The sequence below is a fragment of the Leucoraja erinacea genome, chromosome 7, assembly GCF_028641065.1.
Source record: "Leucoraja erinacea ecotype New England chromosome 7, Leri_hhj_1, whole genome shotgun sequence".
NCBI lineage: Eukaryota > Metazoa > Chordata > Chondrichthyes > Rajiformes > Rajidae > Leucoraja > Leucoraja erinaceus.
In genome coordinates, this window is record NC_073383.1 from 8941425 (window position 1) to 8957096 (window position 15672).

The window sequence follows — 15672 nt, forward strand, 5'->3', positions numbered from 1 at the left end:
CACAATCATCACATCATGTAACGGTGGCAGAGTGGCGCAGCAGTAGACTTGCTGCCCGACTGCACCAAAGACAGGTTTAATCCTGACTATTGATACTGTCTGTGCAGAGTTTGAATGCTCTCCCTGTGATTTGGTGGATATTCTCCAGATGTTCCTGTTTCCTCCCATATTCCAAAGATGTGCAGGTTTGCAGGTTAATTGGCTTCTGTAAAATGTCTCTCTTGCGTTGGTTTGAACTAATGTATGGGACATCATTGGTTGGCACAGACTTGTGTGCCTTGAGGCCTGTTTCCATGCTCTATCTCTAAACTAAACTAAACTTCTAAGCTAGAAGAAGTCAAACCAGATGAATCGTGCCTTTGTTTTAAATGTGCCATGATATTTTTTCATCTGTTAACACATGCATTAATATTCAGAACACAGAATTTTCCATTTATATGAAAGAGCGATTGAAAAGACTTTGATACGAGTTTCAATGCTACGTTATAAGAGTAAGATTAACAGCAAATCAACAAATTCCCACAATCACTTTTTTGCCAATGTTTCACGTATCAGAAATGTGTTTATCATTGCCTCTGCTAAGTAACCTATCGACTGCCAAACATTTAAAGCCTTTTACGAGCATTGAATTTAATATTGCGAAAAAAGCCTTGTAATGAATTGTAATTCAATTGACAAGCCCTGAAATTTGGTCAAAGATTACAGTTGTCACAATACAGTGTTCGGATTGATTAAAATGTCTACAGCTTTGGTTATTCCTGAACTTTAGCTAAACTACATAGCCCTTGTCATTGGGATGAAGCAACTCGGAGAGCAACACTTACAGCTGGGCCTGGCAGACCAGGCATGCCTCTTTCCCCACGATGGCCTGGCATTCCTGCAAGACCTCTTTGTCCTGTTGTACCTTGTGGACCGAGAGGACCGTCCGGGCCCTGGAAGTCAGAACAGAGACACGTTGCTTCAGATTGCAATTAAGGTATAGTTGTGAGAATAGACATAGTTAAAAATAAGTTTGTCAAGTTTCTTCCAGCTGCATCTACCACATGTGGAACACTACCTAAAACATCTGTGCTTAACAAGCAGCAGAGGACTGTCACTGTCTCGATGGTAAGAGAGGTTCAGCTATTTTTTTTGGAGGAAATTTATGCAAACTGATTAAAATCATATGTTAACGAACATTCCATGTCAATCTCCTCATTCTAAAACACTCTGCTCTTTATGTAAACAGCCTCATGTTGTATGCAAAGGATCAGTATGTTAATTACACCAGCACTGGTATAGATTTATGCCCTGATTTTAGGCATTCCGGAGATATTAACGGCATGGCTGCAATTCTTGTGCATCTTATCCACTGTTGAAACTCCCATTATACTGAACCAAATTGCAGTGAATCCCACTGCCTCACAACTTTATAAGACTGCTGATCACTGCAATGTGTTCAGATAGACCAAGCTGCAGGAATGGACCTCTGATGGGCACATCCCTGTTCGGAAGAAACACAGCCACAAAAGAGAATTGGTTGCGGCAAAGGCAAGGAATTACTGCCTGTTATCACCACTGCAACCTGATTCATTTGGTGCTTGGTTGACAACAGGACAATAGGCAGGAAATTGGCTTCCATTGGTAGAATCTGGATGTAATCTTCATATCAATGATATTTTGGTCATCAGTCTGGCTGTCCACTGCAACAAATATTTTTTTTTTTCGTACATGGAAATAGATTTCAGGTTTTGAATTTAAATAATTACTAAGACTAAAATAAAATTTGGTCAATAACACAATTGGTTCCTACATCACTCACAATGTTATTTTATATATTTGTAACTCATAACTCACTTAAATTATTTTTATCAATGCAATATCACGATAATATTTATTCTCTATTTATTCTCTACCTGTGCCCCGCTCACGTGTTGATAAATCCTACAATACACACAACGGTTTCTAGTCAATAATTTAACTTGTCTTTTCATTATAGTAATGTGATCATAAAGTGTGGTATTGATGAATTAAATATAATTTCCAGTAGTGTGGAAATGCATGGTGAAAAGCTAATAATACCATTTAATAAAGCCACCAAATAGATATTTCAACTTAGAAAATAACAATTCCCTGCAATTTTGACTTGGCAACTTGTTTTGCTCTTTATTTTCACCCTCCATTCTAATCTCGCCACTTGTTGAGATCTAGATTGTTGTATTTTCATTCCCATGTTGTCAAGGGACATATTCTACGTCAAACTCTCATACCTTGAATGTTGTGGTCATGGCCCAACATTCAACCCAATTTGTTCAAGCCAGCCAAATAGGAAACAGGAACATTGCTCCTGTTTCCGGCCTGTTGGACTCCAACTTATGGATTTTGACCCTTCAAATATATTTTTCTTGGAAGTGAGGAATGTTTCTGCCTCCACCTCCAGCACTCACTGGGTGGAAATCCACAAGATCTCATCCACATCTGCAGACATTGGCTTTCTTCCACCCATCATCATGACCTCCAAGCAATTCTTATCTCATGAGTCTCAATCAATGATGGTAGTTTTCATCTCTTGTTTCATCACATCTTATATTGATACCAGATGCTATTTTTGTTCCTTTTGCTAAAATTGGTAATCATCAAGGTATTGGTAATCATCAGCATAGATTCCTTCTCTCCAGAGATGCTGCCTGTCCCGCTGAGTTATTCCAGCATTTTGTGTCTATCTTCCTATAGATATTTTTAATTCAGTCAATTCAATATTAAAAACATATTTATTAAACTGTTCAGCAGCATATTAACAAAATTGATAAACCACATCATTTTGAAGAGCGTGCATTTTACAAGATGAATTTTATACAGCTATCTGGTTGCATGATTGGCTTATCATAGGAATTTAATTTTTAACTATGGTGAAAATAATATTGCAACTACATTCTATTTCATTCAGACGTTTGTTTCAAGCTTCACGTTGAGTTAAAACTCTAATTGCACTTACGGTTGGACCATCATCTCCAGGTTCTCCTTTATCACCTGAGCTACCAGTTGTCCCTGGAGGACCAGAATCACCCGTCTTCCCAGGTGACCCAGCGTCACCTCGCAGACCATGAGGACCTTCCTTCCCAGGAGCCCCTAAGGGACCAGCAGGACCTGCTTCACCCTACAAGAGAGAGGGGAGAGATGAGGTCATCATCTTATTATTTTAACATAGATCAAGTCTCACTGTTGCTAATGTTTTCTCCTTGCCTCAAATTTTTCTTTCATTTGATGTAGAGGCGATTTTGATAGAAGTACAGAACTTGTATTTTATAGATCATATTGCGACATACTAATTTTTCACATGCATCAAAAGTCTTCTTTACCACCTGTGATGCCACTTTCAGGGAACTGGTCATCTGTACTCCTAGATCCCTCTGTTCTACAGCACTCTCCAGAGCCTTACCATTCATTGTGAAGGTCCTGCACAGGCATATCTTCCCAAAATGCAACACTTCTCAGTTATCAACATTAAACTCCACTAACCATTCTTCAGCCAACTTGCCCAGCTGATCACGACTCTGTTGTAATTTTGATAACCATCTTCACCGTCCACTATACCACCTACTATAGTGTCATCTGCAAACTTACTAATCATGCCTTGCACTTTCTCATCTAAACCGTTGATATAAACCACAAACAGCAATGGGACCAACACCGTTCACTGAGGCACACCACTAGTCAAAGGCCTCCAGCCCGAAAAGCAACCTTCCACCAGTACCTCTGCTTCCTTCCATGAAACCAATTCTGTAACCAGGCAGCTAGCTCTCCCTGGATCCCATGTAATCTCATTGTTGTCACTGAATCAATATTGTCCATTAGCATTATGCCAATATCATCATTAGATTAGTGTAGCCAACAGGCATCATATTTACCATGCAATGCTCTTAATGCTAGTTTAATCTGTTATTAGACATTATTGTGGATTCCCATCACCAAATTATTCTGGGGAAAATAGTTTCCAGAGGAAAGAAATTATTACATTATCTCAAGATAAGCAGAACAAATGGCTTTAATTAACTCTTGAAAACATTTACATTGGTGTTTGATATATGGAAGCAGATTATTGTGCTCTTTATTAGATTAATACAAGATGCATCACGCTTGTGACCCAACAAATGTTTTTATTTTCCTGTAAACCACTACTCACAGTTGGTCCTGGAGGTCCAACTCTACCTGCAGGGCCAGGAAATCCAGTGGGACCCTATTATAAAGAAAACAAGGTTAAATCGCAGCCAGGATTCACTTAATCTAGATTATCTTTTGAACAGTTATGTTAATTGATCTGCAACACTCAATGTGGTCAAAATTAAACACAACGATCATAAAGTTCTATAAATGAGTGGAACACTAGTACTGGATTGACATGGATTTGGCGTGAGTTTGGAAGAGAAAATTAGTGATTCTGAATGGCTTTAAATAAGCTGAGGGTGTGGTTGGAGGAGGTGGCACAGCATTGGCACAGAATACCTAGCGTGCCCATACATAGCAGAAAGGCAGGACAACAAGGAATGCAGAAATGTGACCCTGAATCAGTTAAGCATGTGTCCAAGGAAGTTGCACAGGATTCTAGTCAAGTGACACCTGAAGAAGGTTCTCAACCCAAAACATCACCCATTCCTTCGCTCCATAGATGCTGCCTCACCCGCTGAGTTTCTCCAGCATTTTTGTCTACCCAGAACCTGGTCTCAGTTTGGAGTAGTGGCACATTGCGTGGTTACACTCATTAAATAATACTCAAATGTCTAAATGTAAAATAATCAGACTTGGTTGGCCGTTCTCTAAATTTAAACAACATGTTTTCTTAATTATATGTGGACAATTCAAGTTAAATAGATACATCAATAATAAGTAACATTTTTAAAACTTGTTTCTGAATTAACAAAATTCACACATGGAACACATTTTTGACTTGCTTTCGGGCAGTGGTTTCGTTTTCGATTTTGAATCTGTGATTTGTATGTCAAGATGTTTGGGAGTTACAACACTTTAGGCATAATTGATAATAATGTGGCCCGAGAACCCTGAATTTACAACAACTGGTACTTGAAATTGGCGCCAATCTGGAGACAATATATCCTATCTCAATGTACTAGGCTGTACACTTGTACTGTGTCTGAGATGCTCATCTCAGATGTATCGAAGTACTTACGTAAATTGATACTTGTACAGAGCTGTATACAAAAATGAATTTCACTGTACCTCGGTACATGTGGCAAGTAAAGTACAATTAAACCATTGAATAATAATGTAGCAATTTTAGTTTAACATGGCCTTTTCTGTGTTTAAACCTCTGATAGTTTACAGTTTACTGTTTAGTTTATTGTGACGTGTAACGAGGTATGGTGAAAAGCTTTAGTTACGTGCTATCCAGTCAGCACAAAGGCAAAACATGATTACATTTGTGCCATTTACATCGTATATAGATATATGATAAGGGAATAACAAGATAAAGCCAGAAAAGTCCAATCAAGGATAGATCGAGGGTCACCAAAGAGGTAGATATCAGTTACATAGTAGTTCAGCACTGCTCTCTGGTTGTAGTAGGATGATTCAGTTGCCTGGTAACAGCTGGGAAGAAACTGTCCCCGAGTGCCAATCAGTGGGTTGCAGAATAAGAATGCAGAATTAACAGAATAATGAACAGTCATTATGGAGCTGATGATTAATAATTGCTAGTAATGGGAAGGTGTTGGCACAGAGTACCTACAGTAGCTTTTTTAGTTTAGTTTAGTTTAGAGATACAGCGCAGAAACAGGCCCTTCGGCCCTTCCAAATCCACACTGACCAGTGATCCCCACACACTAACACTATCCTGCATACACTCGGGACATTTTACAAATTAGCCTACAAACCTGTACATCTTGGAGTGCAGAAGGAAACTGAAGTACCCGGAGAAAATGCACGCAGGTCACAGGGAGAATGTACAAACTCCTTACAGACAGCACTCATTGTCAGGATCGAACCCGGGTCTCTGACGCTGTAAGGCAGGAAATCTACCATTGTGCCCAAACACAGCAGGAAGGCAGGGTGACAAGGAGCTGGCTGATAATTAACTGCACTAAAATTCCAAAAGCAAGCCACAGTGGACGTTCGAAACTAATAGTAATCTATGCAACTACATAATTGTGAAATTAAGTCATCCATCATGTAGAGAAACACTTTGTAGTGTTTGAGAAATACGAGAATTCATAACATTAAAACATTTCCAGTCTCTTAATTGAGCACATTTAATACATTGTTCCAGAAAGTAGTAAGAAAGTGAATTATTCAAAGCAAATAGAAACTTGAAAAAAAGATCTACAAAGTTTGAAAAACATACGTACAGGTGCACCCTGAGTACCACGTCCACCTTTAAGTCCAGTAACTCCAAAAGGGCCCTAGGAAAGGAATTAGGAGCATTACGATGAATAATCGTAAATAACCATGAACTTTTTAAAATTTCCATTATCTCTGCTAGTGATGTACTTACTGCAGGGCCGGGAGATCCTGCTAGTCCCTGAGGTCCCGGGGAGCCAGCATCACCCTTCTGACCGGGCTCACCAGTCTCACCTTTGATTCCAGGCTGTCCATCGTTGCCCTGTTCAGAATGCAATTGGGTATTTTAGTGGGGATCTAATTATGAATTAGTGAAGAAAATCACCTCACATATATCATCGATATTCATCTAGAGAGAATTTCACTATGCCACAACTATCATGCTCAAAGCAGTAACATTATGATTTATGCTTAGATTACAGGAGCTTTTTCAGTGTGATTAATAATTCCTTGTGTGATTTTCTCCCCATCGTATAACAAAGATTATTCCTTTTAACAATGCCTGGTGAAGGTGATGTAAATTGGCAAGTAACAGTAAAATAATCAAGTCCAGCCCAGTGATGTCTGATACATCTCAGTCATTAGTTTAAAAAAATCAGCAACTCTTTTTGGATAAAAGCACAATAATCAGTCTATCCAAAGATCCTCCCTATGATCCTCCCAATTATAGGAAGGATGTCAACAAAATAGAGAGAGTACAGAGGAGATTTACTAGAATGTTGCCTGGGTTTCAACAACTAAGTTACAGAGAAAGGTTGAATAAATTAGGTCTTTATTCTCTGGAGCGCAGAAGGTTAAGGGGGGACTTGATAGAGGTCTTTAAAATGATGAGAGGGATAGACAGAGTTGATGTGGACGAGCTTTTCCCTTTCAGAATAGGGAAGATTCAAACAAGAGGACATGACTTCTGAATTAAGGGACAGAAGTTTAGGGGTAACATGAGGTGGAACTTCTTTACTCAGAGAGTGGTAGCGGTGTGGAATGAGCTTCCAGTGGAAGTGGTGGAGGCAGGTTCGTTGGTATCATTTAAAAATAAACTGGATAGGCATATGGATGAGAAGGGAATGGAGGGTTATGGTATGAGTGCAGGCAGGTGGGACTAAGGGAAAATAATTGTGCGGCACAGACTTGTAGGGCCGAGATGGCCTGTTTCCGTGCTGTAATTGTTATATGGTTATAAGGGGAGGTATAAATTAATCAGCACATCCTTCCACTGTAGTTCACAATAACATTTTCAAGATATTGCTGTAATTTGATCTTGTGATATGATCATCACAGGGCAGGTCAATGGTAATTGTCCGTTCCTAATTGCTTTGAGTCTAACTAGAACATTTCAAATGATAGATTATGGTCTATCTCATCCCTATGGGTCTGCAATCACTTTAGAAAATAGGCACAGGAGAAGGCCATTCAGCCCTTCGAGCCAGCACCGGCATTCAATATGATCATGGTTGGCCATCCAAAATCAGTACCTTGTTCCTGCATTTTCCCCATAGCCCTTGATTCCGTTAGCCCCAAGAGATAAGTCTAACTCTTTCTTGAAAACATCCAGTGAATTGGCCTTCACTGCCTTCTGTGGTTTAATTTCCTTGGCTGCCATAATGCAATATGAATATGCATGTTATGGATAATTAATCCAGTTATCTGTACTTCTCGTCACATAACACAGCGTCTGTCTGGCCGCACCCCAGCAAAACATTTGACTGGCTTGCATTTCATAGATCGACTGTCAATAGAATAAATGAAAGAGAAGCTTGAAAGCAGCTTCTTTGCACATAGATAACCTACTGGAGGTCCAGCGAATCCAACAGCACCAGTGGTACCAGTCTCACCACGAGAACCCTGGAAAAGAAAATCAATGGAAGTCACCATCAACACAAATACTTGTGAGCTTGTGCCAGATTACAGATACTGTTGCTCATCTAAAAAGTATTTGCTGTTCTATTAAACAAGTCAATGAACCTTAAGAATCAGATAGAGGGACATCCAACGAGTGTGACTCCAATTAATACATTTCAGACTCGTCTTCCTCTAGCCACAAGGGTTCCCAACCTTGGGTAAATTTACCCCCCAGGAGGTAAATTTGTTGATTCTGGATTTGTACATATTTTTTCTTATTGACTGACTGTGTTTGGTTCTGGTATACCGGTATCTGTTCATCATCGGTTGATCATAAATAAATGAAATAACATTGTTATGTGCTATTAAAGTTGCCAGGGGTAAACGGGATGAAATAAGGTTGGGAACCATAATCTCTTAATTTCTACTTTCTCATTCAGCAATGTGCAAATATATCTCCCCTGATCTCATAACTAATAGCTACATCAATGGATCTTACTATGAAAACTTCCCACAACTTAATTGCTTGCAATAGTTTTCACTCAATTTGCATTAAGGAGTTGCTTCACATTTTGCATTGCATTGACAGATACATAAACCATTTGCCCTATTACACAATCTTCTTCCTTTATTCTTTTCAGATCCCTTTATTGCTTTCAAACATACCTGGGTCTTACTAACAGAAAGTAATGAGGTAGAGATTTCCTTTTAAACACTGTGACAGTAATTAATCCTTGTGCTGACTGTCTCTGAAAGAAGCATGGATCCATAAATTATTATAGAAAAAAAGTAATAAGACTTCTGAAAACTTATTGTCAAAACAAAGCGAGGGCGAATTAAGTAATACCAAAAAAGGACTGGGGTTTGTAATTAACCCATGCCTGTGAGATACACTGCAGACAGCACAGCAAGTTCAAGCTGACTTTTCATTGCATTCATTACGTAACATAAGCAGCTCTGGCTGTGCTGTTCATTGGCTTTTCTCCTCAACAGGGGGCCCATACATGAGTCTTGAGTCTATATAAAGTCAACATGGTCTGTATGAGACAATCCAGACTCACAGACAGAAGGTAGCAAAAATAAATCATTCTGACAGTCAATGCTAGGAGCGAAGCCCCAAAGACCTGGATCCAACAAACCCAGATGTTGAACAACGTGCCTAATATCAATGAATTGCATTTTCAAATCCCCATCCTATATACTACTGCAGCAGCATCACATGGCTCCGTTTACCCTTCTGTAATTTCTCACTTACTGCCAAAACTCGGTCAGGTAGGTCGAGGTTTGTTGGTAGACACCCAACATTGTTGCTGGCCTCCATAAACACATCTCACAGTCTTCACACATTCATGTATTACAGACGTAAGGTTATGTCACCTCATAGAAAGAGGCCATGTGGCTGATCTAGGTCAAGTCATTTCCTATTACATCAAACCTACCACCATTCCTTTGCTTTCTCCACATCGCTCTGAACATTGTTCTTTCTCAACTTCTGATCCAATTCCTTAATTGATTCTATTTCCACCACCCTTACAGACAGTGAACTACAGGTTATATATTTTTCTCTGAAATAACAAACATTCTTACATAAACTCTTTATAAGTTTGGTCCAAAAGTTAAAATCAGTGTCACCGGACCTTCAACTAACCACTAATAGGATTATCAGCTATTCATTAATAAAAGGGACCTCACTTAAAACCATTCTGCGCCATTCACTGACACTAATCCCTTTGTCAAGCAAGGACATGTGATGTACAACCAGAGGTGGAACGGATATTACTACATCACTTTAACACCAGAGATGTGTTATCAATGACACCGTTGCTTGCCAAGAGTGAGGCAACAAACCATAATTCTTTTATGATCTTCACCTCCACACCAAACCAAAGGCTCTGCATTGTTAGAACATTTAACATAGATATGAGAGGCAGAGACAGGGTAGACAGTCAGAACCTTTTCCGTCAGGGTGGAAATATCCAACAGTACAGGGCATAGCTATAGGTGAGAGGGGTAGAAGTGAGGAGCAAGTTTTGTTTTACACACAGAGAGTAGTTGGGGCCTGGAACGTATTGGTAGAAGTGGTGGTGGAGGCAGATACGATCGTGGTGTTAAAGACGCTTTTAGATAAGCACATGGAAGTGCAGGGAATAGAGAGAGATGGATCATGCACAGGCAGATGAGATCAGTTTAATATGCCATCATGTTTTGTGCACAAACATCATGGGCCGAAAAGCCTGTTCCTGTGCAGAACTGTTCTGTATGTTACATGCTCAAACAACACACAGCATCTGGTTCACTGTGGAGATGGAGATCATAAGAGATTATAGACACAAAAAGCTGGAGTAACTCAGCGGGACAGGCAGTATCTCTGGAGAGAAGGAATGGGTGATGTTTCGGGTTGGGACTTCAGACTGATATGGTATGTTCATATCCAATCCTCCTTTCCACATTCCTATTCTGTATAATACAGTGTCTCTCTGATTCATAAGCTCTGTGTGTGAGCTAAGTAGGTGTGTGTATCTCATTCCTCCATTGCCTTCAGAACTATATGTTCTTCTTTCAGATAGACAAATACCTCAACCTGGCCTGGCTGTGGCAGGAACATGAGAACAGACTGACAAGGAAAGCACTGTACCACTCAATTTAACAGTTGAATTCTCACGTTCAGACTCCAATGCTCTGCATAATATAAGGGCTCTTTTTTAAGGGCGAGTGTTGCATAATGTTAGCCAGTAGGCGTGAGATGCTTTGAGACAGAGCAAATGTAAAGGATCATGTAGCTGCCTGATCCCCTGAGGCCACAATCTCATGCAGATGTGTAGAGGATCCAGATGAATAATCCAAGCATCTGGGGTATGGCTGATGGGTGTGGCTCAGTACATTCTGGGAAAGCCAGCGTGCAATGCAAAAGAGCATGGGAGAGTCCAATAACATTGCACAAGGCGAAGGTTATAGTGACATAAAATATTTAAAGCAGAATAGCCCATTCAGTTGCTTGCGCCTGCTTCCTCATTTAGCATTAGAGATTCTATTTAATAATTGTGACTAAACTTTTACCTTGGCATCACTCTCTTCCATGAACTCTATATAGTTTAGTTTAGTTGATTGTCACGTGTACCGAGGTACAGTGAAAAGTTTTTGTTGCATGCTAACCAGTCAGTGGAAAGACTATACATGATTACAATCGAGCCATCCACAGTGTACAGAAATATGATAAAGGGAATAATGTTTAGTGTGAAGTAAAGTTCAGTAAAGTCCGATTAAAAATAGTCTGAGGGTCTCCAGTGAGGTGGATAGTAGCTCAGGACCACTCTCGAAATGTTGATAGGATGGTTCCAAGGAACTTAAATTACTCCACAGATGTGACTGAGGTATTGATGGTGAGTGGGGGGAGGGGAGGGGGAGCTCTCCTAAAGTCTACAATCAATTCCACTGTCTTAAGAGCATTGAGCTCCAGGTTGTTACAAAGGCACCAGGACGCCAGCTGTGTCACTTCCTTTCTGTAGGCAGATTTCTCCCCATCCTGGATCAGTCCAACAGAGTTGTGTCTCCCGCAAACCTGAGAAGCTTGACAGAGGAGTTTGTGGAGGTGCAGTCGTTGGTGTAGAGAGAGTAGAGGAGAGGGGAGAGTACGCAGCTTTGTGCTCCCATGCTGAGGGTCCGAGATGTGCTTACCCACATGCTGCTTCCTATCTGTCAGGAAGTTGGTGATCCACTGACAGTAGGGTTCAGGCACAGTCAACTGGGAGAGTTTGGAGTGTAGTAGATCTGGCACAATGGTGTTAAATGCAGAGCTAAAATCCACAAACACAATCCTTGCATCGGTCCCCTGACTTTCTAGGTGCTGGAGGATGAAGTGCAGGCCTAGGTTGACTGCATCATCCACTGACCTATTAGCCCGGTATGCAAACTCCAGGGGGTCCAGCACAAGCCTTTGTGATATTTTTCTGGTGGGCCAGCAAAAGCCTTTCAAGGGTCTTCATGATTACAGAGGTCAGTCCGACAGGCCTGTAGTCATTAAGACCTGTAAACCTTGTCTTTTTGGGTACAGGAACAATAGTGGAGACATTGAAGCAGGCAGGGTCAGTGCAGGTTTGCAGAGTGGTTTAAAATGTCTGTGTAGACTGGTGCCAGTTGTGCAGCACAGAGCTTGAGGGTAGAGGGGGAAATATTGTCCAATCCTAGAGATTTCCGGCTTTTCTGTCCCCTGAATAGCTTTTCCACCTTCTCAATTTCTATCTTTTCAGGTGGAATTCACTGACACAATTCCCTCCCCAATGCAAGGTCAATAAAGTGCATGCAACCTGCAAGTGATCCAATGTTTAGTTTAGAGATACAGCGTGGAACCAGCCCCTTCGACCCACCGGGTCAGCTCTGATCAGCGATCCCCGCATATTAACACTATCCGACACCCACTGGAAACAATTTTTACATTTACCAAGCCTATTAACCTACAAACCTGCACGTCTTTGGAGCGTGGGAGGAAACTGAAGATCTGAAGATCTCAGAGAAAACCCCCGTAAGGTCAAGTGGAGAACATACAAACTCCATACAGACAGCACCCGTAGTGGGGATCGAAGCAGGTAGCAACTCTACCACTGCGCCACCGTGCCGCCTCAATGGAACCTCAGATTTCTATCCTGCAATTGTGTGCAACTTTTAGACATGCATAAGATCAGGCTGCTGTTGTAATGGTGTCAGTACGTTGAAGTACTGAGGAAATTCAATAGAACATTGAGACTCATACTCTCAAGTACAAGGAGTCTCAATAACCTAGCAATGTAATCTCCAGTGGACAATTATAATGACTGAGCAATTACCTCGATGAGCAATTAGCTCTGCGAGCATATTTTAGCAAACCTCTTTTCAGATAGCACCATTAATGACCCCACTGCTACCCCTCTGTCTTGTTCTTGCTGTCACTTTTCCAACCAAATGCTTTGGACTCATGTTCCCTAAGCTGAGATGGTCCTGTCCAAGTGTGAAACCCCTTGAGGTTTCTCTCCAAGGCAACTTGCTCCTTTCTTCATTAAAAGCCAGCAGCCGTCCACCAGCTATAATCCAGTCACAAACATGACCTTGCATGGGAGCACCAGGTCAGACAGAAGCACCCAGAAGGCAGGCACTAAGGGAGCACACAAGTCCGATAAGATGAATTTTGTTCATAAATCTCACATAATTTTCATTTCGTGGTACTCTTTTGTTTTGTTGCCAAGCAGATTTCAGCAAAAGAAAGGGCGGATGACAGTTCTGACATTGAACACATGTAAATGATTGAGAAAAGGTGTTCGCTGAAATGCATAGCATCAACGTTAGTTCCAAAATAACAGAGCTGGCAAAAGATTGGCATTGCACACTGATGACATCTTTACGATCAGGCCACTCCTCACACTACCTCTGGACATCTTGATGTAGGGTGTAACCCATGCCGTCAGCATGCACATACAAACACAGTGCCACTCTGAAAGGAGGAGAGGTTGCCTTGGAGGGGAGTATGCTCCTCAAACAGCAGGGCATCTTGGACAATACAGCTCCCCTTTCCCCCCCTCCTCAATCTTTGCTCATCCCCAATCCTGGAATTTCCACTTGTCACTTTAATTTCATGTTTCATTGTGTTTTATGACTGCTGGCAGACCAATTTTCCTCATGGGATAAATACAGTTTTATCACATTGTATCGTATCATATCGAAACTAATCTACAACCAATAGCATCCAACTAAAAATTTTGTATTAAATCTAAATCTTCCACCCAAAGTGGCCACATTGTTGCACAGTCAAATTTTTCCATCAGTTTCTGTTTTCTGCACTACATTTCATGGCTCGGGATTACAAAATTAGCCAAATTAAGGCTAATTTTAGTGATATACTACATTCCTATTCAATTGACTGGATTCAAGAAAGACTAGAAATAAAAGACCAGAGAAATAAAACCTTTAAGCTGAAAGGGTCTGAAGGTGGATAAGTCACCTGGACCAGATGGACTACAACCCAGGGTTCTGAAAGGTAGATTTAGAGATTGTGCAGACACTAGTCGTGATCTTTCAAGAATCACTAGAGTCAGGAGCGATTCCAGATGATTGGAACATTGCAAATGTCATTCTACTGTTCAAGATGGGAGCAGGGCAAAAGGGAAGAAACTATAGGCTGGTTAGCCTGACTCCAGTGCTTGGTAAGATTTTAAAGTACATTATTAAGGCTGAAGTTTCTGAGGACCTAGAAGCACATGATAAAATAGGCCGATGTCAACCTGGTTCTTTGGAGGGTAGATCTTGTCTGTCAGAGTTCTTAGAGGAAGTAAATAGCAGGATAGACAAAAGAGAATCAGCGGATGTTGCTTAGTTCCATTTTCAGAAGGCCTTTGATAAATAAGGTACCGCTCCTGTGGCTGCCAAACAAGATGATTCCATTGTATTAGAGGGATAATACTGGCATGGATAGAAGATTAGCTGAATGGCAGAGGCAAAGAGTGGGAATAAAGGGGGCTTTTTCTGGTTGGCTGGCGGTGACTAGTAGTGTTCTGCAGAGGTCGTTGTTGGGTCCACTACATTTCATGCTGTATATTGATGATTCAGATGATGGAATTGAAGGCTTTGTGGATTACGGATGATACAAAGATTGGTGGAGGGGCAGGTAATGTTGAGGAAGCAGGGACTCTGCAGAAGGACTTGGACAGGTTGGGAAAGGGGACAAAGTAGCAGCAGATGGAATACAGCGTTGCAAAGTGTGCGGTCATGCACTTTGGTAGCATGATAAAGGCGTAGACTATTTTCTAAATGGGGAGAGAATTCAGATATCGGAGATGTAAAGAAGTTGGGAATACTAGTGCAGGATTCCCAGAAGATTAATTTGCAGGTTGATTTGCAGGTAGTTAGGAAGGCAAATGCAATGTTAGTATTCATTTCGAGAGGACTAAAATATTAAAATAGGGATGTAATGCTGAGGAATTATAAGGTGCTGGTCAGAACATATTTGGAGTATTACGAGTAGTTTTGAGCCCATATCTGAGGAGGGATGTGCTGGCATTGGAGCGGGTCCAGAGAGGTTTACAAGAATGATCGCAGGGATGATTGGGTTAATGTATGATGAGCGTTTGATGGCTCTGGGCCTGTGTTCGCTGGGGTTTAGAAAGGTCTGGATAGAGTGAATGTGGAGAGGATGTTTCCATTAGTGGGAGAGTTTAGAACTGAACGGCACAGCCTCAGAATAAAAAGAAGTAGCTTTAGAAATGAGATGACGAGAAATGTATTCAGTCAGAGGGTGGTGCATCTGTGGAATTCACTGCCACAGAAGGCTGTGGAGGCCAGTCATTGGGTATTTTTAAGGCAGAGATAGATTCTTGATTAGTACGGGTGTCAAAGGTTACAGTAAGAAAGCAGGAGTTGAGAGGGAAAGATAGATCAGCCATGATTGAATGGTGGAGTAGACTTGATGCACCAACATTTTGATCTGATGACTTATGAACTTAAATCATCTCTGTTAACATACTTTAAGACCAGACGCTA

The 15672-nt window shown here is 41.0% G+C and overlaps 1 protein-coding gene across 1 annotated transcript in view; it reads right to left on the reverse strand.

Moving 5' to 3' along the window:
- The window catches only part of LOC129698622 (collagen alpha-2(V) chain-like), a 245989-nt gene that overhangs the window by 35119 nt on the left and 195198 nt on the right, over positions 1 to 15672 (reverse strand). The window contains exons 38-43 of the mRNA XM_055637740.1: positions 8119 to 8172; positions 6485 to 6592; positions 6339 to 6392; positions 4163 to 4216; positions 2975 to 3136; positions 825 to 932 (exon numbers count right to left, since the gene is read on the reverse strand). Coding sequence (XP_055493715.1) covers positions 825 to 932; positions 2975 to 3136; positions 4163 to 4216; positions 6339 to 6392; positions 6485 to 6592; positions 8119 to 8172 — 540 coding nt within the window. The remainder of the gene's footprint in view (positions 1 to 824; positions 933 to 2974; positions 3137 to 4162; positions 4217 to 6338; positions 6393 to 6484; positions 6593 to 8118; positions 8173 to 15672) is intronic.